The 26,141-nt window shown below is 46.4% G+C and overlaps 2 protein-coding genes across 3 annotated transcripts; both read left to right on the top strand.

The window, feature by feature from the left end:
* Positions 1-465: 465 nt before the first annotated feature.
* Positions 466-16,245, top strand: syde1 (synapse defective Rho GTPase homolog 1). The gene is made up of 14 exons (XM_004565217.5): positions 466-735; positions 6,775-7,037; positions 7,643-8,120; positions 8,203-8,541; positions 8,840-9,035; positions 9,533-9,696; positions 10,147-10,251; positions 10,347-10,435; positions 12,031-12,168; positions 12,245-12,371; positions 12,492-12,667; positions 13,449-13,704; positions 13,785-14,075; positions 14,256-16,245. Exons 1-14 carry the CDS (start codon positions 651-653, stop codon positions 14,435-14,437), a joined length of 2,889 nt encoding a protein of 962 aa, XP_004565274.3. The 5' UTR covers positions 466-650; the 3' UTR covers positions 14,438-16,245.
* A 1,477-nt stretch (positions 16,246-17,722) lies between these two features.
* Positions 17,723-22,080, top strand: LOC101476075 (protein phosphatase 1 regulatory subunit 3C-B). 2 transcript variants are annotated; one of them, XM_004565216.5, is made up of 3 exons: positions 17,723-17,983; positions 19,063-19,466; positions 19,678-22,080. In XM_004565216.5, exons 1-3 carry the CDS (start codon positions 17,970-17,972, stop codon positions 20,262-20,264), a joined length of 1,005 nt encoding a protein of 334 aa, XP_004565273.2. In that variant the 5' UTR covers positions 17,723-17,969; the 3' UTR covers positions 20,265-22,080. The 2 variants fall into 2 exon arrangements, with proteins under 2 accessions (XP_004565273.2, XP_076743902.1); XM_076887787.1 differs by lacking the exon at positions 17,723-17,983 and adding an exon at positions 18,008-18,739.
* Positions 22,081-26,141: the final 4,061 nt, after the last annotated feature.

Genomic DNA, 26,141 nt, shown 5'->3' with positions numbered 1-26,141 from the left:
TCCCCCTCCTCCTGCACCTAAACCTGGTTTCACCTTCAGCCTCTTTGTTCCGGTTTCCTTCCAGCAGAGGGCGTAACAGCTGAGTCGTGAGTTCGATCAGCCAGATTTTATTTCTTACAGATCGGTAGATGGACAGAGAGCAGCGGTTTGCAGCAGAGAGCAGCACAGTCCTGGGTTTTGTATTCAGGGCTTCTCTGTGTTGAGTTTACAGGTCCTCCCCAGGATCTGGTTAATGACCCTGAATTAGACAGTAGAAGAAGACGAGTGTCACCGATGACGTGGGAGTCACCCTCACTGCCCGTCTACATGAGTGTTAAGAATCACTTTTAAAATCATCAACTGAAGAGAAACTGAGCACTTGTTTGGAGCAGAACTACACCTCCCATGATGCCTCAGTGCAGCTCTCCTTGTGTCCCTGCAGAGGGAGGAGAGTGGGAGGAGGAGCATGGGGCGGAGAGGGGCGAAGGGGGAGTTTGGGAAAGAATGCGAGGAATTCATTTCCTGTAGAACAGCTCTGAGAACGAAGGAGGAGACGAGGAGTTCGTGGAGAAGGAGCTCTATCTCCTGCTCTCCTGCTGGATTACTGACTCCACTCTCCTCCCAGCACCTCCCGACTCAGGAGGAGCAGGAGGAGGAGAGGGAGGTGCACGATGGCTGAGCCCCTGCTGAAGAGGACCTTCTCCAGGCTGAGAGGCAGAGACAGAAGCCGCAGGAAGACCGACCCCAAACTGAGCGGTAAGCAGCTGAAACTCACTTTTCCTTCACTTACATGCAGCATGTGAATGCCTCACGCTACCTTTAATGTCAGAATAAAGTTTATGAAGGGCAGTGAACACCTCACGATGCCTTCATGTGATGAAGCTGCTTCCTATCACAGATTAAGGGCACTGTGAGCACGCTCACGGCAAGCTTCCCAAACTTGAGGGATGAACTGCTCTCATCCCTGAAGTGGGCGGGAAACTAAGGCAGAGGACCATTGTTATGAAAGAGCTTGTTTAAATAAAGTTCTGCTGTTGGAATCAGCATTGACCTCATGACCTCAGGCGTCTCAGGTCACATCCGAGTGGGCAAACAGTGTCTGATCAGAGCTGAAGCAGAGCACAGGGAGAGTCTATGTGACTTTTCTGTTTTCATCGCAGCCTTCGTCAGGACACATGACCCTGACGCTCTGTGTTTGCGTTCTCAGCAAAGGGTGGAGGTCAGCATGACCCATGAATGAGCAGACGACCTCGTGCTAACACGCTAACAGAGGCCAAGGTCGGCGTCCTCGTCTCTGCTGTCCAGTCCTCAGATGTTTCGGGGTGAATGTCCACGCGTTTCCAGTCAACGTGGCCACCCAAACCATTCAAAACCATCAATCTATATTAGACGTGACCTTTTCACTCACATACCAGTAATTACATCAACAGCTCACTGTGTTGGTGTGTGTGGTGTGTATGTTGTTCAGTTGAATTCAATAGCGCCAAATCACAACAACAACAGTCGCCTCAGGGTGTTTGATATTGTAAGATAAAGACCCTACAATAATACATACAGAGAAAATGCCAACAATTCTATGACCCCTATGAGTAGGTACTTAGCATTAAGAAGGAAAAACCTCCCTTTTAACAGGAAGAAACCTTCAACACTCTGGGAGAGGCGGAGCCATCTGCTGCAACCACTTGTGGTGAGGAGAGGAGGACAGGACAAACCTACACCTGTTGCAGCATAACTAAGGGAGGATTCAGGGTCACCTGGTCCAGCCCTAACTATATGCTTTAGCAAAGACGAAAGTTTGAAGCCTAATCTTGAAAGTAGAGATAGTGTCTGTCTCCTGAATCCAAACTGGAAGCTGGTTCCACAGAAGAGGGGCCTGAAAACTGAAGGCTCTGCCTCCCATTCTACTTTTAAATACTCTAGGAACAACAAGTAGGCCTGCAGAGCGAGAGCGAAGTGCTCTAATAGGGTGATATGGTACTACAAGGTCATTAAGATAAGATGGGGCCTGATTATTTAAGACCTTGTATGTGAGGAGCAGGATTTTGAATTCTGGATTTAACAGGAAGCCAAAACAGGAGAAACCTGCTCTCTCTTTCTAGTCCCTGTCAGGACTCTTGCTGCAGCATTTTGGATCAGCTGAAGGCTTTTCAGGGAGTTTTGAGGACTTCCTGATAATAATGAATTACAGTCGTCCAGCCTGGAAGTAATAAATGCATGAACTAGTTTTTCAGCGTCACTCTGAGACAGGATATTTCTAACTTTAGAGATGTTGCACAAATGGAAGAAAGCAGTCTTACATATTTGTTTAATATGTGCATTGAAGGACATGTCCTGGTCAAACATGACTCCAAGGTTCCTCACAGCGTTACTGGAAGCCAAGGTAATGCCATCCAGAGTAAGAATCTGCTTAGATACCATATTTCTAAGCTTTTCAGGGCCGAGTACAATAACCTCAGTTTGATCTGAATTAAGAAGCAGAAAGTTAGCGGCCATCCAGGTCTTTATGTCTTTAAGACATTCCTGCAGTTTAACGAATTGGTGTGTGTTATCTGGCTTCATGGACAGATAGAGCTGGGTGTCATCTGCATAGTAGTGAAAATGTATGCTATGTCTTCTAATGATGCTGCCTAAGGGAAGCATGTATAATGTAAACAGAATTGGTCCTAGCACTGAACCCTGTGGAACTCCATAATTAACCTCAGTGTGTGAAGAGGACTCTCCATTTACATGCACAAACTGGAGTCTATTAGATAGATATGATACAAACCACTGCAGCTCTGAAAGCTGTTTCTGTGCTGTGATGAGCTCTGAAACCTGACTGAAACTCTTGTTGTGTCAAACACATCTGATGTTGTGTTGTCTGCTTCTTATAAAGTGTTTTTCTATTCTGAGCACTCAAGCACTTTATACTATGTATGTGTGTTCTGTCTAACATTCATGCTCTGATGGATCTATCAGAGAGCAACTCCGGGTTAGTATCTTGCCCAAGAACATTTGGCACGCAGACTGGAGCAGCCAGGGATTGAAGCACCAACCTTCAGATTAACAAATAACCTGCTCTCCCTCCTGTTCAACAGTCTTTGTGACCTTGTGCATTGTTGGAGCTTGTTTATAACATGTTTCTCAGCTTCGAACAATAAGAAACACGCGCTTTCCTGCAACTGGGGGTGTCGGAGAAGGTGAAGGTACACCTGCACATCTGGAACACCAGCACAGTACACTTTTACCTGAGCCAATCAGCCGTCACGTCACATCCGAGGGAACTCAGAGTGTGGATTTGCTGTGCTGTTTTCACTAATATGTACGTTAGATGCTTTTGTGAACGCAGTGTGTGCGCTGCAGAGCTGCATCAGAGACTGTGGAGAGGAAAAATGTTGCCACATGACCTCGGTTCTCTGAGAGAGTCCTCAACGAGCTTCCTCAGTGCATGCTCAGACCTCCTCCTCACTTTATTTTTAGAGCAGGTCTGCTCTGGATCAAGACTCTGGGCTCAGGGCCGAACTCTTACACACACACAGAGCAGTGACGTCTTCTGTTTCTATAACAACAGACAAACAGCCAATGAATGGACCGAATGCTCGTGATGTCACTGCGATGTCACTGCTCAGTGCCGCGTGAAAACATGATGTCTCGCGCCGGATTTCTTCTGTGCAGAGCTTCATGCAGGTGCATCATGAGTTCATGGCTGTGTGCTCTTGTCCTGCTGTTTCATCAGCAGTTGCGGCCAAAGAAGTGAAGTGCTGAGACTTTTCCACGTCCGAGTCCTCGCTCTTTGTTGTGGTGAGGGGCAGACAAGTTTTCCATTTCTTTGTTCTTCCGCTCGTGTCCATCCTGATTGTTTTACTGATCTCTCTCTGACATCTGGGAGTCCTTACACTAAAGTAATGATCATTATCCTCTGATAACTTCTGAAAACCCAGAGGAAAAGCTTTAAGTAAACAGGAGGAACAGATGGTGCTCCACAGAGCGATCAATGACGCGACGTGTAGTTACACTTCCAGGTAAATCCTCAGTAGGGTTCAGGGTTCAGACTGAAGCAGTGTCAAAGGTTCTCCTCAGTCCTGGTTTGAAATCATGACCAGATCTAGATCCAGATCCTGGGGACAGTCGCACGTTGTTAGCTTTCTGTAGAAAATCTGGGTCAGTTAGCCACTTCCTGTCATTAGGCCTGTGTGTGGTTTCTTCCTGTTTATCTCTCTGGGATGTTGAGTAAAAGTTTGAGATATGAATCTCAGTGAACACGATGGCTTTATTTCATATTAACATTTCAAACATTATGTGTAAGGACTTTTAAAACCACGCAGGTGAACATGTAAACATGTGGACACAAACATGTAAACATGTGGACACAAAGATTAAACAGAAAACGAGCTCGATGGCTTCTTCCTTCAGCTCACATATGCTGACATGCACGCTGCGATTCATGGAGCGAGCCGGAGTGAACACATTAAACCAACGCGGAGGTTAGTCTGATGGTTCGAAGGTCATCCTGAAACTCACTCACTGAGTTTCTGATGTAAACATGTGGGTTAAAGGTCAAAGCTGTAGCAGACAATAGGTCAGAGGAGGATTTTCAGGGAACTGTCCCTTTAAGAGCCTTTAAACGAAAGTGTCTGAAACACATCAGTTTGTTTAGAAAGTGTGTGTGTGTGTGTGTGTGTGTGTGTGTGTGTGTGTGTGTGTGTGTGTGTTTGCAGGCTGTAATGAATAGTGAATAGACAGCAGTGTGTTTGGTTTTAAACACAGAGACTTCATTCACATCTGCACAGTCACAGCTGTTTATTCACCCTACCACCCCTCCACCCCCACCACTCCACTCTACGCCCTAACTCCCCCACCCCCGCCCCACAGTGATCGCTGTTTGTAGGACCGTTGAAATGAAAAACAGATGGACTATTATTAGCGCTCACGCTCTCGTCTCTGATGACAGGAAATGAGGGACAACCTCTGCAGAGTGTCACTTCCTGTCTGGGCCCGTTTTCAGTCCAAAGGGGCTGTGCTGAGAACACAAGGAGAACAGCTAGCCTTCGTGTTGTAGCTTGGTCCGATTCAGTCCACCTTTCATTCCTTTAAAGTGTGAAACAAATGCATTGAAAGGACCCCGCGTGTGCGTGACGATGTTTTAACCTGCAAAGTGAAAGAGAGTGATCCTAACCTCCAGGAGGGATTTCTTTAGTTCATCCTATTTAGCTATGATCCTGATGTCCTTTGGGACTTTGTTTAACTACAGTTTAACTACAGGAAACCACACCAGCCGATAACTGACCCTCGAGAATACTCGAGCACCATCCAAACTACTTTAAAACAGTTTGAGGGGTCCTGAATGCAGTCCTGAATTCGGACTTCTCTTAGATTCTCTTGGTGGGGGTGCCTGAATGCAGAGGACACAGGTTAAACTGCTGACTTTACCCAATAAGAAGTCACAATGGTGCATTCATGGCATTTAACAATTTCACACAAACGAGTTTAACACATGAACTCAGAACACACGTCACATTTACAGATGCTGAAACACACACAGAAACAAACAGAGTGTATTCATGAGGCTCAGACAGCTACTTTGCAGACCGTCACGAGGATCTCACACACACACACACACGCACACACACACACACACACACACACAAACACAGTCCTCGTGCCTATGGTACGACAACTTTTCTCCGTGCCCCTGGTACACTGCACAGGAGCACTTTGCTACACACACACACACACACACACACACACACACACGCACGCACACGCACACACACACACACACACACACACACACGCACACACACACACAGTCCTCGTGCCTATGGTACGACAACTTTTCTCCGTGCCCCTGGTACACTGCGCAGGAGCCCTTTGCTACACACACACACACACACACACACGCACACACACACACACACACACACGCGCACACGCGCACGCGCACGCACACAGGAACACTGGGTCTGCGCTGAGGGCTGGAACAGTAATCTACATGTATAGGATGTGACAGAGAAACGTTCCACTTTCCTTCACAGCAACAGCTGATCATATGACCATCAATAGGAAATTAGCTGAAAACAAAGGTCAGCTGAGAGCGCTTTATATGTCAAAGTAAAAACCCTGTAATATTACAGAGAAACTCCAACATGTCAGAAGGCTGTAGGTGTTGCATACCATGCGAGAGTCAGAGGAGTCATGACGACAGACAAAGTTGAACTCTGCAGTGAATGCAGGAAATCCCAAAGGTAAATCATAAAGTCCAAAAACAGAGGAAACGCTAGCAGAACACTGGGGTAAGGGGAACAAATGTTCTGTTGAAGGACAGTGACAGGAGGGTAACCAAGTGGAGACAGCTGTGCAGATGGAGACACAGCTGAACCAAATCACAGAGGACTAAAATCAAAGCATGAGGAACACTAACTCTCAAAGCAAAAGAGAAGTGAGCTCACTAAATGAGGACGACACAGATACATTAATGACCAAATACAATAATAATATGCAAAGCAAGGCAACCAGGAATCAAAACAAAATATTTCTACAAACCAAAACTCTAAAAAATGCTGGATAATCTGACACAACCATGAGACAAGAGCAGGCGAGCAACTGTCTTAGCAACAGTGCGAAAGAAAAACTTGTAACAGGAAGAAACCTCCGGCATAACCAGGCTCAGGGAGGGGCAACCACATGTGGAAAAATCAGTTTTGCTTCCTATCATCTGATCTGGACCAGTGTGTGCAGATCAAACTCCACCTCACCACTTTGATAGCGCCAAACGTACTGATCCAGCCCATAATAATAGCTGTTTGTTTACTACAGAGGCTCCAGTCCGGCCCGACAATGTCTTCCAGTCCTCTTCCTCACCATCGTCACCAACACTTACAGACCCCGACCCCCCATCGCCTCCTCGAAACCATATCACAGTGGCGAAGAAACAGCAGTGGGCGCGTCAGGGCTCTGCAGCTCCACCCACCTTCTTGACCTCAAGCTCCACCATCACACTTTCAGACCAGGAGAGACCCACAGGGATATCTCAGGATGCATCTGGGCAGGCCTTGAGCCATAGGCTGGTGCAAGACAAGGTAATAGCACACTATCTATATGATTGAGCCTTCACACTGCCATTCTCCTTTGTCCCTTCTTTTGCTAATAGTCAGACCTTTACTGCTGCTTCAGTTTTTGTTCTGTCCGCTTTGTTCTTGTCCTGCTAATAATTGGGCTTTATCTTCCTAGTAATCTTTAGTCTTTCTACTTCCACTGCTAATCCTTAATCATTGTTCTTCTCCTGGTAATCCTTAGTCTTTGTCCTCCTGGTAGTTCTCTATCTATGTTCTCCTCCTAGTATTCCTCCAGCTACGATGTCCATGGTGGTTGGGTCCCTTGTTCTTGTTCTGCTGCTGCTTATTGAACCCTTTCCTATGTCTCAATTCAGGTGCCTTCATTAATACGTTCCCACGTATTAAAACAATACAGTGCATGCACTTATTTGTGTTAGGCATGGATTTTTAACAGGGAAAACAGAGAAATATGTTCACTTCCCAGAAATAACAGTTGCAAGGTTGTTGGACAGAGATTGTGCTGCTGGTAGATGGACACCTCCTCCTGGATCTGATGGTGGTTTGACTCCTCACTCTATCCCTTCTCTCCCTTCAGTGATGTGTCCACTCGTTATTGTCATGGTTTGCAGATGCAGCAGTGTGCTGACAGGATGTGCACCAGTCTGGCCTGGGATAAGACCAGTGCGTCCTGTGTTAGCACAACAATGCAACAGGAATCCTACTACCCAGCAGGGGACCCCGCTGAATCTCCCTCCACCTCCGTCAGTGCCAAGCTGTCTGGCCAGCGCGCCTACCTGCAGAGCCTGGATCGCAGCAGCCGAGCCTGGGTGCTTTCTTCAGGAAAGACTGCAGATGAAGTGTGCGACCCTCAGGAGGACAGTGGCAGCAACATCTGGTACAACCCGATCCCCGAGGAGGAGGACTTAGGAGGTCTACGCCGGGACGAGGATGTATGGAAGCGGAGGGCAAAAAAAGATGAGCCTAGTGCTGGAACAGACATTGGCGGAGGTTGTAGCAGTGCCAGTCCACTGGAGGACTTTCAGTGCTCCAGCCTCCCCAATCCAAGTGTCAGTCACCATATCGATGACATCAAAGCAGAAAATACAGGTAAGACTTCCTGTTTCACCTGCTGTCACCACATTGCTCAGGTTTTGTCTTCATTGGCGTTCTTCATCTCACCCTGCTTCAGACTCTCCTCCAGACTCTAGTCCCGCCTCCCAAAAGAAAGGGGGTGTGTCAGGAAGTATGATTGACAGGTTGAGGTCTCCTGGTACGGTAAGAAAACTCTCTCTAAAGATGAAGAAACTTCCCGAGCTGCGCCGGAAACTCAGCCTCCGCTCATCTTCTCGGGCCCATCGGCAAACAAATGACAATAGAGGAAGCGGAGAGGAGTCGGCTGGTAAGAGCACGGCATCATTATTGGCGCTCTCCAACCAGAACGTGATCAGCAAGTATCATCTGGACAGCTCCACCTCTCCAGCCCGACCACAGCGACGGTCATCAAGAGGATGCTCAGCCAGTAAAGGAGGTAAACCGCTCGTGGGGGAGAAGAGGTTAGCTCAGATGTAGAGCAGGAACTTTCATGGCTCTGGGCAGGATTCAGGAGTAAACCGATAGTGAGAATGAGTACACAGTAAATACAAAGCGTCTGTGACTGTATTTCACAGAAATCTGTGTATCTTCCTGATATTTCTGACCTTGCCAGAACCACATTAAGGTCATGGATTCCATCTTCATCCATTTTCAATAAAGCGTGGGGAGTCTCAGCCTCTAAGTGAAATCCAGTGAAAAACTACTATAATAGAACATGTGTGTCTTCCTGTCAGGGTATCTTAGTGACGGGGACTCCCCTGAACTACTGCCACGACAGCAGCCCTCTCAACACGTGATCACCCAGGATGGGCCCTGTGACGTCAGCTCATTCCAGCTGTACGTGGGCTCCGACCCGCCGAGATGCAGCCAACGGGTGACGGGTTTACTGACTGTCCACTTGCTGGGGCTGGAGGAGATGAAGACCAGCAGGTATAAACATACCTTCAAGCCTTTAATTCACTTCAACACAGAATCTGAACACAGCAGCATCCAGTGGACATTAAGAGAACTGCAGGTCAACAGTCTAAAGCTCAGACTGGCTGTTTTACCAGCAGCTAATTCATGACTGTATAGGGTATAAATCGTCTGAGTACAGGTCTGATATAAAACATTCTTCTAACCTGGATCTCTGGTATCTGACCAACAATATGTCTGCTGGGGTTACCAGCAGACCATACAAGAAGTCTGAGCTCCAGTTTTAGGAATTTACTTGGATGTTACTGAGTACTAATTAGCAGGTCGTCTGTGTCTATGTGATACACCGGACAGACCTGTACAGTCTAACAAACTAATCCACCCTCTTGGTCACTTCTGGCTCCACTGACAACATTTTTCTGTGAATGTTGTGTTCAAGGGGGCCTCCTGTTGGAGGGTTAGGTTCAGATTTGGAGCAGTCATTCTCTGTCTCTCTGGATGTTTGGTCTCAGGTCAGAGGGCAGTAAGGAAGTCTTCCTGGTGATACAGATTGATGGGGTGACGAGAGCGAGGACTGCCCTCCTGATGCTGCGAGGCTCGGCCCTCCCCTTAAACCACACTTTCCACCTGGAGCTAGAGCGAGCCAGGCAGCTCCGCATAGTGGTATTAACACCAGGTAATACAACAAAGCCGCATTCAGGCAGAACCAACGTTCCCTCTAATGTTTCACGTGTCTGAGCGAACGCACAAACTCCCTGAGCGTCCCCTTGGACCACTGTGAGCAACAGCAGACGTGTGCACTGTGGTCACGCCAGCATCGAATAAGTTACATGTTTATTAAAATAATCAAATTACAGCATTTATGTGAGACTACTTTTAATTAACTGCTTTAGCCCACTTACAATGAAAATTAAAAAAAAAATCTTGTCCATGTGCAGCATGTTAACACTATTGGAAGGAAAAATAACTTGAACTCCAATTTTGAAAACACAACTTTCTATTTTTATTTGATCACGACCCCCCCCCCCCCCCCACACACACACACACATCATCATCATCATCATCATCATATTCTTTGGGTGTCCATTTAAATCTGCTCACAAATTTTTTTTCTCCCCTTTTTCAGTCTGTGGACCCAAAACAACATCTGAGCAGAGTCCCAACTCAGGTGGTCCAACTAGAAACCGGGTGTGCGGTCTGGGTGGGGTCTCCATCCCCCCTCTCTTCAAAGGTTCATTATACCACATTGTTCATTGTTAATGCAGCTGACACTATGATTATCATTGACGTCTGAATTGTATGCTGAGGATGTGTTTGGTTTGTCAGGGAGTCGCTGTCAGCAGCTCTGTGTGAAGCTGGAGCCCAGAGGACTTCTCTATATCAAACTGTCTCTGCAGGAGAAATGGGACACGCAGGTACATAATCCCACTGCTGCTGCTGATACATGCAGCTAGATTTAACTGGAACCAGCAGGTCACCTGGGCGGGGTCCCATCGTCCTGCTAGTCTGGACTGTTCTTCAAATAGCACAACTCGAAAACTTTGAATATACTAACAACGTATATAATGGTAAAAGTAAGCTTTCACATATTCATTACCAGAGATGGGCAGTAACGCGTTACAAGTAACGCGTTACTGTAATCTGATTACTTTTTTCAAGTAACGAGTAAAGTAAGGGATTACTATTGCAAAAACGGTAATTAGATTACCGTTACTTTCCCGTAGGAACGCTGCATTACTGTGTTACTAAAACCGTGATTTTTTTGCGAGAATGTCTCACGACAGTGACGTAAGCGAGTGCGACGTTCGTGACAACAGCTGTGTGCAGATCAACAATGGATCATATATCGAGTGCAGAGAGAGTATGAGCGTGCAGCGTTTAAAGCGTGGAAGTACTGACCTTACTTTGAGTTTGATTCCATAAAAAGTGACAAAAACATTAGTGTCCGCTGTGCGTGGGAAGAAAACTTCTTTTTACAGGGAAAAAACCCCTAAACTTCCAACAAGCACCGAGTAGCTACGACATAATGGGAAACTCACAGAGAAACTCACGGATTCTTCCACTGACCGCGGCACACCTGCACCAGGGTAAACCTCCGCCTACCCCACTCCTGCTTTACAGGTGAAAATAGAGCAACAGGACCGCTGAGTCTTTGACTTTATTTATTTTCTGCTGTGTTTTACTTGCATCTATTTGAAAGACTGAGTGTAAACACACAAAATATTTTATTTTATGTGCTGGAATGTGCAGAAAATAGGTTTAAATGTTAAACTAATTTCTTCCAGTCAGAGAATGTTGCAGATAATTAAATTTTTGCTTGATGCATAAAGTTAAAAGATTAAATCTAATAAAACAAGTTAAAAAAAGAGACTTTTCCATCTGATCACATTTTGTATGATGATTATGCAGAAAAAGTAGAATTGGGCTGAAAGATCTATCACTTTATCAGCTACTCAGGTTGTAAATCGTGTTTTTAAAAAGTTACTAAGTAACTAAGTAATTAATTACTTTTGAAAATAAGTAATCAGTAAAGTAAGGGGATTACTTTTTTGGGGAAGTAATCAGTAATTAGTTACTGATTACTTTTTTCAAGTAACTTGACCAACACTGTTCATTACACATAAAGTGAAATTTTTGAAGCCTTTTTTGTTGTTTTCATTTTGGTGATTGTGGTTGTGATATGGAAACGTCCAGCTTCTCAAGGGTGTGTTCACTCACACAGTCGGTACCTGGTGGGGCTCCTTCACCATCAATGCCTGCTGCAGTGCAGTGTAGCATAGCCACGGTCAGCCTGCAGCTGCTCCAGTATTACAGAAGCCCAGATAGGGGTTCAGGTCAGGTGAGCTGGCAGACCAATCACAGTAGCATCATGCTCAGCAAACCCTCTGGTAGGAGTTGCACCGCTGCTGAAAAGGGAAATCAGCATCTCCATGATGAGCATGAAGTGCTGTGAACTGTGGACCAACCACCACCGCCGCTACAGACTCAATCATAAATTGTGTGTCTGCAGCCCAACGGCGACGCATCCACCCCGTCCTCTGTGTTTGGGGTTGAGCTCCACCACCTGGTGGAGAAAGAGGGCTCTGCAACTCCCGTCCCCCTGCTGATCCAGAAAACAGTGGCAGAGATCGAACGACGGGGACTGAAGGTTAGCGTGCAAGTCTGCTGTGACAAAGATGCCGCGGCTTCGCCGTCAGCTGATTATGTGTCTGTGTGTGTGTCAGGTGGTAGGTCTTTACAGGCTCTGTGGCTCTGCTGCGGTGAAGAAGGAGCTCAGGGATTGGTTCGAAAGGAACAGCTCAGCAGTTTGTCTATCTGAGGACCTCTACCCTGACATCAACGTAATCACAGGTAAGCACAGCAGAGAACATGTACTTGACCCCTGGCTCTGTCCCTGTGTCTGAGCTAGACTCTGACCCGACCTCTGATCGTCCTCATACTCGTTGTGACTGCACTCACCTGCCTCCTCAGGGATTCTAAAGGACTACCTGCGGGAGCTGCCATCCCCCCTCATCACTAGGACTCTGTACCAGGTGGTCCGGGAGGCCATGACCCTACGACCCCCACCTGTCCAACCTGCAACACCTGATCCCCAACTGTCCCAAAGGACCGTGGAGCTGCTGTCCTGTCTGCCACCTCCAGAAAGGGTAACAGCCAGTACTCCTGCAGTACTACTGTGGTAATCTTGCAGTGCACCAGCAGTATTCTTACAATGCAGCTTCCTGCTGTGTCCTCACAGTCAGCAGTACCTTGACTCAGTCTATCTGATGGACACTAGTCCACAATGTTCTTCCTCATGCTACTCTTCTTCTTCTGTGTGCAGGCCTGCTGTTGGTCCTGCTTCTTCCTGTCTCTGGGACACTACTGTGACCCAGCTGTGAGCCCTCTATGACCGCTCTAGTTTGCAGAGTTGGTGTAAGACAGATAAAGAACACACAGCGTTTACATTTAAAGCAAATGATGAAGGTTTGATTTCGTCTGATCGAGCATGTCGCGCTAGAACTGGCCAGTGACATAATTCCAGTAGTCAAGGAATTCTGCATGCACCAACTGCATTCTCATTGAGACGTTTCTTCTTCGTTAATGCAGAAGCTGCTGTCGCGGTTCCCGGTGCATTGTGGGTAATGTTGGCAGCAGCCTTTGAACAGGAAGAATAGTCTGGAATAATGAACGCATGCTTCCTGTTTACTTCCTGTATGAACACATGGTCCTACAGAGGGGTAGAAAACTGGCAGCTTCAGCTGCAACCTAACACCCTGACCTTTGACCTTTTCGCAACCTGGAACCTTTGAAGTAAAATAAACAGGCTGAATATTTTACATTCGGGAAAATTGAGACGAGTTAATCTGAAATCTGACATCAGGTCAGATTTCAGCAGGTCAACCGCTGAGTTGTCTACTAACTGTCCTCGCCATCTCTCGCTTTCAGGCCACTCTGTTGCTCCTGCTCGACCACCTCAGCCTCGTAGCATCTTTGAGCGCCGCCAACAGGATGACTCATCAGAACCTCGCCGTGTGCTTCGGGCCTGTGCTCCTCACGCCAACCCAAGATGCGTGGAGGGGGGGAGGAGGGAAGTCGGGAAGAGGATCAACGAAGGGCTTCTATCATGGCGAGGAGATGGCGAGCGCCGTGGACTTCAAACGGCACATCGAAGCGCTGCACTACCTGCTGCAGCTGTGGCCAGGTAAGCCCTACAGACCTGCCCACATTCCTTACCTTGCCATGGAACCCATCGAGATCGTCCCAATTGTTCTTTGTCCTCAGTGCCGACTCATCGAGCACCAGCCGACGCCAATGCCTCGCCTCCTCCCTCCTCCACCCCTCACCAGAATCCCTTGGTGCAGCAGCAGCGGCATCCTGCGTTGCGCCTGGCTCTACCACAGAGCCCTGAAGAGGAGGTGGTGGTGTCACGGCGAGGGCGTGGCGGTGTGGCCCGGCTGGAGAGTCCACCGCCAATCAACAGGTACGCGGGAGACTGGAGCGTTTGCGGACAAGAGTTTCTGACCGGGCAGGATGCCGATTACGATGAGGTGGCAGGAAGCGAGAGCGATGCAGGTAAAAATCAGCTGATCGTCTACCTATACACATGGTTAACCTGCACAGGTGTCACTGAAACACCTGTTTGATTCCTGCTGGGTCACATTACGGCCGGAGAGGGTGACTGTAGAACTGACAGGTGTCTGACTGACAGCCCCTTCTCCTCTCTGACTCTGCTTCTTCCTCTTGGCTTTTCAGGGAGTGATGATGAAGACGAGGAGGAGAAGAAGAGGGCATGGCCAACAGGAGGGGGCGGAGCTCTGTACATGGATGACTTCCTGGACTTTGACGCTCCGTTTAACTGTCGGCTCAGCCTGAAGGACTTTGACACGCTGATTCACGACCTGGACCGCGAGCTCGCCAAACAGATCTGTCTGTAGAGAAGGAGGAGGAGCAGGAGGAGGAGCAGGAGCAGGAGGAGGAGGAAGATCTGACCTCATTAAATTTCAGATCAGCTGAGTTTTAAAGTGTTTGTCTCTGATGGTTTGAGTTTGTGCTTAAATGAAACTACAATGAAGTTTGTGTGGGAAAGCAGATCAGCTGTTAGCTTGACCTCTGACCTTTTACTCCATACCTGTTTTCAGCAATGAGAACAGAATAACTTTTCATAGCAACAGGGATGAACATTAATGATCGCTCAAAGTTCAGAGTTCATCAAAGAAACTTTCTATAACTTTTTCAGTGAATTATAATTAACGTTGAATTATTTAACGTAATGAAAAAAAACACCTGACGTGTTTATTTTCGGACTTTTAAAAAAGAGAGAAGAGTCATTTTACTCTGCAACACATTTCAAAAGCAAACATTGAAAATAAAAGAAAACATTTCTTGTAATAATAAAAAATAAATAATTAGCATGAAGAGAAAAACCTGAACTAATCTCGGTGCTGGTAAAATATGAGTTTTGTATTTCTCTGTTTTGGGCCTTAAAGAAGAATATTCTAGTTAAAATAAATGAAACAAATAGTTATCTGAAAAAATGGGAAATGTTCTCATTGCCATGACTTTAAGGTCTTTTTCATTGTGAGAGTGTTTATATTGATTAACTATAAAGTTAAAAAAGGAAACAATTAAATGCCTGACCTTTAAATCATCTAAACTCAACCCTCCATTATCCCATCATCAGGGCTCAAAGTACCAATGTTCTCATTCCTCAAATGATAGAAAATAATCTTTAAATAAGGGGAAACTATAATCTGAAAAAGGTGATCATGGTGATGAAGGTTCTCAAATCAAGTTTCATTCAAAGCGTTTCTTTGGTGAAGTCTGAAGGTGAGGCTACGTCGCTCTTTAAACTGATTAAATCAGCTGCTCAGGACGTCTTGAAGGAGGCGCTGTGCCGAGAACCAAACAGAAATTTATTCCTTATTTGAACCAAACAGAAATTTATTCCTTATTTGAACCAAACGGGAATTTATTCCTTATTTGAACCAAACGGGAATTTATTCCCGTTTGGTTCAAAGAAAGGACTCAAAGCGTGCACGGTGACGGTCTCAGGGTGAGTCTAACGTTGAAACCAAAGTATGTGCCTCAGAGCCTGTGAGCTAACATTAGCTCACAAAGTCCAGTAATCAGTGACATCACCAAACGAGCAGCTCTCGACAGAGTCCGCACGAGGCTTCACAGGGGGGCGGCAGCAGAGCGCCAGGTCAGGTTAGACAGCACGCATACTGGGGTTATTAATAACAACTGCTCTCTGAGATTGTGGAGCTCCGAGTTCAGGCATGCCGTTCAGAGCCACAAACCGTCAACAAACTTTGGGCCTGACTGCAGCTTCAGTGTGAAGAATGGGTTCTCTGAGGCGTGGAGGAGGTACAGGAACCTCCTTTCACAGCAGCGAGCACCGGATATCTGGGTATCAGGGCTGGACTTCGGAGGATCTGGTGTTGTTTGCACTGTTGAAGCCATAATTTCTGTTTTGATGGTACAAAGTTTCTCACTGTGAGTTTGTGAAGTTTGAAGCTCTTTTCTCCTTGTTGTTGCTGACAGTATTATTATTGTTATTATTGTTGTTGTTGTTGTTACTCTGTTTTGCACATCTTCAATAAGCACTTGTGTTTTTTACAATGAAGACGACGTTTGTCTGCAGATGAAGTAAGCAAAGTGATGAAGCACAGTTCCTGTTGGAACAGAACACAGTCTGTATGTCTTATTACCCCAAACAGCTATTAAACACCTTATTAATGAAGCTTCTGTCTGCTGTGGTCAATATCATCACTGCTGTCACTAGACCTCAGTGCACCATTCACATTGTGTTGCACTTCGCTCTCGCTCTGCAGGCCTACTTGTTGTTCCTAGAGTATTTAAAAGTAGAATGGGAGGCAGAGCCTTCAGTTTTCAGGCCCCTCTTCTGTGGAACCAGCTTCCAGTTTGGATTCAGGAGACAGACACTATCTCTACTTTCAAGATTAGGCTTCAAACTTTCCTTTTTGCTAAAGCATATAGTTAGGGCTGGACCAGGTGACCCTGAATCCTCCCTTAGTTATGCTGCAATAGGTGTAGGCTGCCGGGGATTCCCATGATGCATTGGGTGTTTCTTCTTCACTCACTATGTGTTAATAGACCTCCCTGCACTGAAATGGCCTGTATTTGTATAGTGCTTTACAGCGCTCATTAGTTCTTATTAATCTCTGGCTCTCAGCAGCGTGACTTTGTCGTGTCTTCCCTAACCCCAGTCAGTTGCGGCAGATGGCCGCCCCTCCCTGAGCCTGGTTCTGCTGGAGGTATGTTTCTGTTAAAGGGTGTTTTATAAATACAGTTGAATGTCTCACAGATTAAATCTACATCATGTGACATCACACGTACCTCTGACTCCTCACTAAACATCAGCGTCTTTCTAAAGCACTACAGGCTGCCCCTCTGCAGACTTCCTGAAGTCAGTCAATCAGAACAAACCCCCCTTAAAGGGAAGGCACTAAAACAGCTTGTTTTACGAGAATGGGGGGGGGGGGCAAGGAGCTGCAACTAGTAACAGACAAAGAAGGATTATTCTGATCTTTGAATCATGCAAAGCTGCTGCTGCAGGACAGTCTAAAAGTCTAATCCTGTCCTCACCTCAGTTTCACGGTCTGCAGAGGAGGCAAACTGTCTGTCAGTCTGTTGATCATGTATGAGGCAGCTAAGGATGAAGCTTCCTCTGAGTTTACCTGTGAGTTTACCTGTTCACTGTGGGAACTGTCAGCTCTCAGTCTGTCTGACAAGACTCAGCGATTTCCTGAGGTCTCTGCAGCTGAAATCTGTAAGTAAAAAGGAAAGCAGCTTCGACCAGCCTGTGGGGACGTTTGTAGGACGGTCGTCTCGTCCATCTTTCAGCAGGTGCAGCTTCACCGCAGAAGACTCTATCCTCATCAGTCCACCTTGATGACATTGACGGGATCAGAGACACATGAGACAGATCGAAATCATAACTTTGTTTATGTGGTAACTTTAAAAACAGCAAACTCTGTTTCAGGTACATGTGTCAGTTTAAGAGGGGCGGGTGGATGACGTACAGAAGCGTGATTGGCAGTGATCAGTGGCGTCTCTCACTCACTAACACCTGCATTTCTTCCTCTTAACTCACCTGTCAGTCAAAGCTCAGCGTGCATCAGGCCCCGCCCACCTTCTCCGTCCCGATAAACGCGCTCTCTCCTTCACTCTCTCGCTCGCTCTATTTGGCGTTTCTCTGATTGGCTGTCAGTTTGACCAGCTGACGGTGCCGAGCGCTGATTGGCTTCTCTCTCTCCCCGTTCTCGGATTGTCAGGGGGCGTGTCGGTGCGCGCGGACAGGCAATGGTCGGACTTTAAAATGGCGGAAAAATAAACGAAGAAAAAAAGTAAAAAAAACAAACAAACAAAAAAAAAAAAAAACCGTGGACACGGAGGGAAGCCCCGCGGCTGTCCGGGACGGGCCGAACCGGGCGACAGGTTTCCATGAACTGCACCAGGTGAGCTGCTCAAATATTAAACTGCGCCACAGCCTTCATCCTCCTCTTCATCATCAGTCTGTGAACTCGAGCTGCAGGTCAGCCTGGCACTGATCGATAAGCGATGGTTCTGTCGGTTATTGGTTTCAAACATCGATCAGAAGAACCGCCGGGTCAGTCAGCTTTAAAATCGGAGAAGTGTTGAAATATTCATCACAGAGCTGCAGATTACAAATCAAGTCATCAATAATCTGGCTTTGACTGTTGACCATGCACTCAGTAATCAGATTACTCTGTCAGCACCGCTTCATGTGATATCAGAAACATGCAAACGTACCTGACTCGTGTTAGTCTCATGTTTGTGTGTCCGACATACCTGTTAGCTAAAGGTAACTAAGTAAAGATGCCCAATAATCAATCACTTGGTGGTTATTGGTTTCAAACATTGATCAGCAGAACCAGCCAATCACACTGCTGTATTGAAACCTGGCCCACAGACACACGCTGGAGTTTTTCTCACTTCCTGCATGAAAAAACGTTTGCATGTGACTGATTTTTAGACGCTGTATTAAGGCTCGACTTTTACCAGCTCTTTAATTTGAACTTGGACCTGCAGTTCTATGATAGCGTCCAGTTTGTGTGTTTTCTGTGTAAAATCACCTCTAAAGACACCTGGGCCTCCTGCGCTCTTCGCCGTCTTCACACAGCCAAGTTTTTGAACAAAAGAAACGACAGGCAGGAAAGAGAATCTCTGAAAACCCACAGTCAGGTCTAAAGGTCAGTCCAGGACTCAGAAATGAGTGCTGGTCCTGTATGAGCACACCTGACGTACCTGCTTTTTAGGCAGTTTTAATGTATTAAGATCACAGAATGTTGACCATTTAATTCATTAACGAGGAAAGAATTATTTGATTGGTCACTTTTTCATCACGATTGATCACGGGCCGTCATCTCGAGCGCTCTCTGAACTTCGTCTGAGAGGCCATACGTAGTTCAGGTGTTTGGTGTTGCAGAGAGTCGTTATCTTCAGTGACTTTATTCAAATTAATGGAGATTTCTTCTTCTGCACTCTGAATACTGGCCCCCTCTGTCTTCCTCAGGGTCCTCCATGTCCTGAACCCTCGCCCCGGGGGCCCATCTCCCATCATGCCCATCGACGTGGCCGTAAGGATCTGCCTGGCCAGCTCACCTCCTCTGCGCTCCTTCCTCGGGAACTGCAACAAGCGCTCCTCATCCTCAGTCGCTCTGCTGCCGCATTGCCGACCGCTGCGACCCTGCCTTACCTCCGCGATGGCGACGGCACCATCAGCGGGCGCAGAGAGCAGCAGCGGCAGCCTGGGGCTGTTAAGGAGGAAGAAGAGGAAGACCGTGGTGTTTGCGGACTCGCGGGGTTTGGCACTCGCCACTGTCCACGTCTACAACGAGTGCGAAGATGAGGTGCTCAGCGAGCTGCTGACCGAGATCGAGGGTGCTGCCTCCGGACTGCACCTGGCAGACATCAAAGGTGACGGAGGAGGTCACTGATACTTAACAACAAACAAATCAGTAATCTATTAATCAATACATTTGTTCTGGAAGCTTCTTTGTGCCGGGTTGCTTACTCACAGCCTGTTTTTCGCTCTTCTTTTTGCATCCCTGAAGCAGTTGGGAAGTCAGAACATTTCAGCTGAGCTTCATGTTCTTTATTGACACCTTTCTTCATCTCCTCCTTCCAGATCCAGCAGATTGTGGTTCTTGCCTGGTTCTGGCCTTCACCCAGCCAGCCGCAGACTACCTAGACTTGAGGAGTCGTCTCAAAGCCCAGCAGGTGTGCTTGGAGACCTGTTCAGTCCAGGAACACCTGCTCTCGGGTACTGTCCAGGTCCGAAACATCTGCTTTGAGAAGTCTGTCTGGGTGCGGATCACCTTTGACTCTTGGTGCTCCTTCCAGGACGTTCGCTGTCAGTACCTGAACAACGTCTACGGTTGCCCCGACACCGACACCTTCTCATTCTCCATCGCACTCCCAGAGCTCCTCAAGCCCTCTGGAAAAGTGGAGTTCTGTATCCGGTACCAGACTCAGGACCAGACGTTCTGGGACAACAACCTTGGGAACAACTATCGGCTGGCAACGGCCGATCGAAACAGTCGGAGCACGGCCGTTAAGAGTCCAGCTGGAGTACCGTTCCAGAGCGACCGCAGCGGAGACAAGAGAGATGAGATCCATTCGGACTTTGATCCGTTTGGAAGCCCTCGGACATCAGCAGGAATCTTTCCTGAATGGCAGAGCTGGGGCCACATAGAGACCACCCCCTACTGGTGAGACTGTCACAAGACACATTTTTAGGTCACACTCACTGGCTTTTATGATGTACAAGATCCACTCCAGCACTAAAGAAACACTTTATCCTCCAGCTGTGATCCAGATGTTTGTAGGATTCACTGCGCACTTCCTCACTTTACCTCACAGGAGTTCTCAGACAGATGTTTACCTCTGGATCTGTCTCATACTCTTTTACCCCATGCACCCAAAAACTGAACCTTTAACTTACACCCTGGTTCCCACGATCCCGGCGCCTAGCCGGATACCACCCGGGGCTCCTTCATACGCAGCACAGAGAGGCAGTCAGGAGGAACCAGGAGTTCCAAAGGGCTTTAAACCAGCATCCAAAGGAGACTTTGAACCGCGAGATGAGCTGACAGGCTTAAGATTCAGTGCTTTCTCAGAAGCTCCCAAAGATCCGTAATCAGCGCCTTACAAACGTTTTTTCCTCTGGTCTGCATGTTCTTCTTCTTTTGGGTTTCACAGGACTTGGATGACCTTCACGTCTTCATGAGCATCCTTCTCTGGAGGACTCTGAAACACCAGCATGGTTAATGTAAGGGTTCCTGAGGGGCTCACCTTTTTTGGGTTGTTTTATATGAACTGAATCGCTTCTGTCGTCAGGACACAGCTTTGAGTTTCCTCGGTTCATGAACTCGACCGTGACGATCAGTGTTGTGCTGTAACAGGTCAGATTCAGGAAGTGTTTTAGCCGTTACTTTAGACGGCACGCACGTGACTCACTGCTAGTTATTATGATGATGGCAGGGTTTATGGAGGCGGAGCTGTGGCCACCTGAGCTGCTGCTGGTTTAGCTGGCACACCCTGTGGTCCGTCTCTGTTCAGACTGGTTTGTCGCTCTCTTATCGGAGATTTTTTTTGTTGCAGTTGTTCGCTACTGTGTCGACTCGGAATCGCTATAGTTATGTCAGTGAGCTTAGACTAACCGTTCTCGAGTCTGAACTTGTTTTAATGCTGAGATCTTGTAATATCTGACCTTTGACCTGTGACTTGGACCCTTCAGGGACTGGACCAGCTTTAGTCAGAGCTGTGCCTTCACGTCTCCCTGTGGGGATCCTGAGTTCCTGAAAATGTTAGCTTCATAGGCTAGTCCTTGAGCTAAAGTCACATGACCTCATACATGACCAGATTCAAAGGTTAGCCTGATGACGCCGCAAACTTGTCCGACTGGTCAATGTCAAAACTATGGCTCATCTGTTACCGGGCAGATTTTAGCCATGCTTTTCCCCTCACTGATGTAGCTTTAAACGGTCAAAGGTCAGGAAAGCCTTGTCACGTTTAGTTGTTTTACTCTGACCCTCTGCTATGGGCGGAGTCACGTGACCTTTCACTTCGTCTTTGCTCCTGAAACCTTTACTGAACACTCCAGTGCTCTTACCTGTGTGTGCGTGTGTGTGCATGCGGGGACCATGTGACAAGAAGTAAGAGGGAAATGTGTTTAAAGTGAACGATGATGATGTCGATACTGATGGGCCCTGAAGTGTTTCCTGAAGGGCTTGTGCTGCGTTCAGGTGCTGTCAGCCCTGAGGCTTGGAGTTTTTGTATGAGCGACTGTATCGGGGGGTGGGGGCACAGTTCTGATTGTCCCTAACCACAGAACCCCGCCCTCGGCTCTGACTTATTGTATTTAACTTGGTTAGCTCGTGAGCTAACTAGCTGCTAGCACTGTAGCAAGGCTGTAATGTAATGTGAAATGTAATGATGATGTCTGTACCAGGAAGTGATGTAAGCAGGGAGTGTTTGTCTGTTCCTATTTTTGTGTATCATTTCATAATAAAAGTCTAACATTTGTAAAGTTTGATTCTCGCTTACTTTATTCTGAAAAACTGACATCATATGAAGAGATGAAAGATAAATAATGAATAATTGTTTTAAATTGGGATGTTTTCACCTGAAAGTGTCCTTGTTGTTCAACCAACTCTGAGGGTTTCAGTTAGGTTCAATAAACTCGAACATGCTCTCTGGGACAGGAGGAGGCTGGCGTGATGAGATGTGAGCTGATGGCTGTAAGCGTGATTAACATTCCTGGTTTTGTCCGATTAGAGTCCAGCTGACTGAACCGAGGGGAGAGGACGGTCAGCGAGTCAGAGCGGCCAATGGATCGAGCAGAATCTGTTCAATTAACAGGAAGTGAGATGCACGGTCTGTATAAGTTATTGATCCAGAGTGTGTGTGTGTGTGGATAGTTTCCACTGAGGGAGATTTATGCTTATATAAGCTTGTGCGTGCAGACAGGAAGTTAAATCTGGTGCTGTCAGATGCGATGTGGATTACATCGCTGCTGTCACATGACCTCAGAGGCCGTGAAGCTGTTTCTGTGCGTCCCTGGGTTGGCTGTAGCTGTACCACCACCTCTTCCTCCTGAGAGCAGCTTGTGTCCACAGGATGTTTTGAGTCTCATTCTCAGGCTGGAGTCACATGACCCCACACTGCTCATCACTTTCATGAGGTTTAAATATTAAAGAAGTGGAGCTGCTGTCTGACCCCAAGATTAAACTTTATTTAAAGCCTTCTTTCAGCGCTTTATTTTGAAAAGCTTTGTGAGGTTTAAAACAAAGCATCCTCATCCTGCTGCTGTGGATTCATTGACCTGTAAAATCATCGATGTATCTTTTTGAGTTTTAAGTGAAAACTGATTGAACTGCTTTTTCATTTTTAGAACACTGCGATTGGCTAATGTCAGCGCTGACAGCACTCATCTGTTGCCAGGCAGACTTCAGCCATGCTGAGCCCTGACGTGCAGTTTGAACTTGACAGTAAACTTCAGATTATCCCATTTATATAAGAGGATCATCATCATAATGACTTGAATTCAGGCGTCTGATTGGCTCCTGACCTGAAGCCCATTTACTGATAATTTGATCCTTGGATCAATAATACCCAATAAGTTGACAGCATTGCGTAGATGTCTTCAGCACATGAAGTAAAGTCAGGAAACCATGGAGAAGTGGGAGGAGTCTGTTTCTGATCTGACCAATAAGGGGTCAGCGCTGGGATGTGAGGAGTCTAACTGTTAGCACGCTGAGGCTAACAAACATGTTTGATAAGAAAGTGATCAGTTACTGAGCATTTTTGATGTACTCTGATTACTTTCAGCATGTAATGTTAGTGCAGGTCACCTGTCCGTGGTTCTCCTCCTGAACAAGTTTGAAACATTTAATGAAATATTTTCACTGCTCCTGCTTTACTTCCTTGTTTATTTTCCATTTATCTCCTGATTTATTTACTTCCTGCCCAAATGGAGCAGCTGCTTTTTATCAGGAAGTTTGAGCCTTTTAGACGAGGCTCCATGTTTCTCACTGAGCGCTCTCTGCAGGCAGAGAAGAAGCTAACGTCTGCACGTCTGGAAGAACAGAGGTCTCTGAGGCCCATACCAGGAACGCTGACATCAGAGGCATTCAACATTTACATCAATATTTCAAATTCACATTTTAATGATCCCTGAAAACAAAATCTGACGAACCAAAACAAAGTTAAAAAAAAAAGACAAATTGATCAATAAAACAATCTGATCATCTCTGTATTGCTTCCATGATCCAGCTGATACTCTGACATCACTTCCTGTTGCTGAGCACTCAGAGCTCTTTTCGTGGCTTGTTTAACCCTGAAGATCGCAGAGGTCACGACCGCGACCTGCCTCCAACCATCAGCTGTTTCAAAGGCTCCACAGAAAGATTTGAACTTGGATTTAAAGAGCTACAGCTGATCTGAGACCAGCTGGGCGGTTGTTCCAGAGGTGCAGACACGGGGAAGGCACGGCGCCATTTCAGATGACCTTTAACTGCAGGATGGTCAGGAATGTGTGGACGCAGCAGACACGCTTTGTTCTGTAGTCACCGGGAGTCGACGCATCGCAGCAGTCATGTGACCTCTCTTTTTTGGTACCAGTCTGCAGCTTTTTAGACTCCTTGTAAGAGAGATGAGCGTGCGATGTGTTACAGGAGTCCAGCCTCGAGGCATCAGAAGCAAGTCTGATGGTTTTTAAAATGATTTCTGTCAAATGTCAGATTATCCCAAAGTGTGAATCAAAGCATCCTTCAGCAGACCTAAGAAACCGGTTCAATCATAAATAAATCTCTTCCTCCTCAGCGTGTCTATGAAGCCCGAACCTCAGAAACTTCAGACTCTAATTTTCTTTTTAGTCACTGTGAACTGAACGATTGATTATAAATTGCTACTGAAATGTCTGCATGACACCAAATCATGTGTATCTTTCTTACATGGAGAGAATCAGATTCAATTAATTGTTTGATTGATTTTGTGATGATCAGTGAAGAGAAACAAAGAGATCATCAGGAAGTGAAACACGAAGAGGAGGAACTCTGAAACCTATCAGACAGGAGGAAGAGGAGATGATGAGGCAGCAAACTGCAGGTCTGCTGAAAGTTTTTGTTCTTTTCAAAGCTAAAACAATCAAACTTGCTTTGCCCTTATTCATCATGAAAGTGATGAATAAGGGCGACCGTGGCTCAGGGGGGTGGGAATCGCATCTGTAACCGGAAGGTCGCTGGTTCGATCCCTGGGCTCTCTGTCCTGGTCGTTGTGTCCCTGGGCAAGACACTTTACCCTACTTGCCTACTGGTGTTGGCCAGAGGGGCCAATGGTGCGATATGGCAGCCTCGCTTCTGTCAGTCTGCCCCAGGGCAGCTGTGGCTACAACTGTAGCTGCCTCCACCAGTGTGTGAGAGTGAGAGTGAATGAATAGTGGCATTGTAAAGCACTTTGGGTGCCTTGAAAAGCGCTATATAAATCCACTCCATTATTATTGTTATTAATAGAAACAGCTGAGCATGAATCGCTCGTTCAAAGTTTTTAAAAGATAAAAATGATCACCTTAGATAAAAGGCTCAGTTTGAAGAAGGACCGCTGTACGACTGAGCTCAGCTGTTTTTCAAAGGTGAACTTGCTGTCAAATATAACCCCAGATTTTTGGCATGTGATTTGACAAAAGGCTCAAGACTGCGCAGGTTAACATTAGAGGTGCTGGGATAGCCGCTTGGTCCAAAAATTAGCACTTCGGTTTTGTTCTCATTGAAGTTAAGGAGGTTAGAGGCCATCCAGGATTTAACTTCACCGAGACACTGAAGTAAGGGTTCTAGTGAGGCAGGACTGTTTCCCTTCAGCTGAAGATAGATCTGAGTATCATCGGCATATGAATGAAAACAAATGTTACATTTTCTAAAAATTAGGCAGCATATAAATGGAGAACAATATTGGCCCCAGTATAGATTCACCGCACCTGCTGTTTGATGAGCAGAAAGGTAGGGTGAGCATGGGGTGAAGCTTTCTGTTGACCCGCAGCTTAATAAGATAAGATAACCTTTATTAGTCCCACACGTGGGAAAGTGGTTTTGTCACAGCAGGAAGTGGACAGTGCAAAAGTTATGAAGCAAAAATTAGAATACAATGCAAATAATATACTGTACACAACTGTACAGAATAGAATAAAATAAAATACTATATACAGTAGAATAAAATATACAATAGGATAAAAATAGAATGCAAATTCTATATACAACTGAGTAAAAATACAACTTTGTCAGAAGTTTGTACGTTTTGATGCCGTAGGCTGATTCTGTGAGTCAACATCACCATTTGGCGTAATTATTGGTGTAACACTTTGTGAGTCGCAGGCATGTTCGTCTGCGCAGTCTGAGCACTTGTTAGGGCCCGAGCACTAAAAGTGCGAAGGCCTTATTGTATCTTTTATTGATTTGATTTTATTGATTAGCATCTCAGTGAATACAGAACAAAGATCTACCACAAAGAAAGAAAGCACGAGACAAGGCTAATCAAAAGGTCTTGGCTGAAGCTTTTGCTTATTACGCCAACCCTTTAACAAAAGATCTTTTTGTA

This window comes from Maylandia zebra, linkage group LG8 (genome assembly GCF_041146795.1).
Source record: "Maylandia zebra isolate NMK-2024a linkage group LG8, Mzebra_GT3a, whole genome shotgun sequence".
Lineage (NCBI taxonomy): Eukaryota > Metazoa > Chordata > Actinopteri > Cichliformes > Cichlidae > Maylandia > Maylandia zebra.
This window is presented reverse-complemented; position numbering and strand designations above follow the sequence as displayed.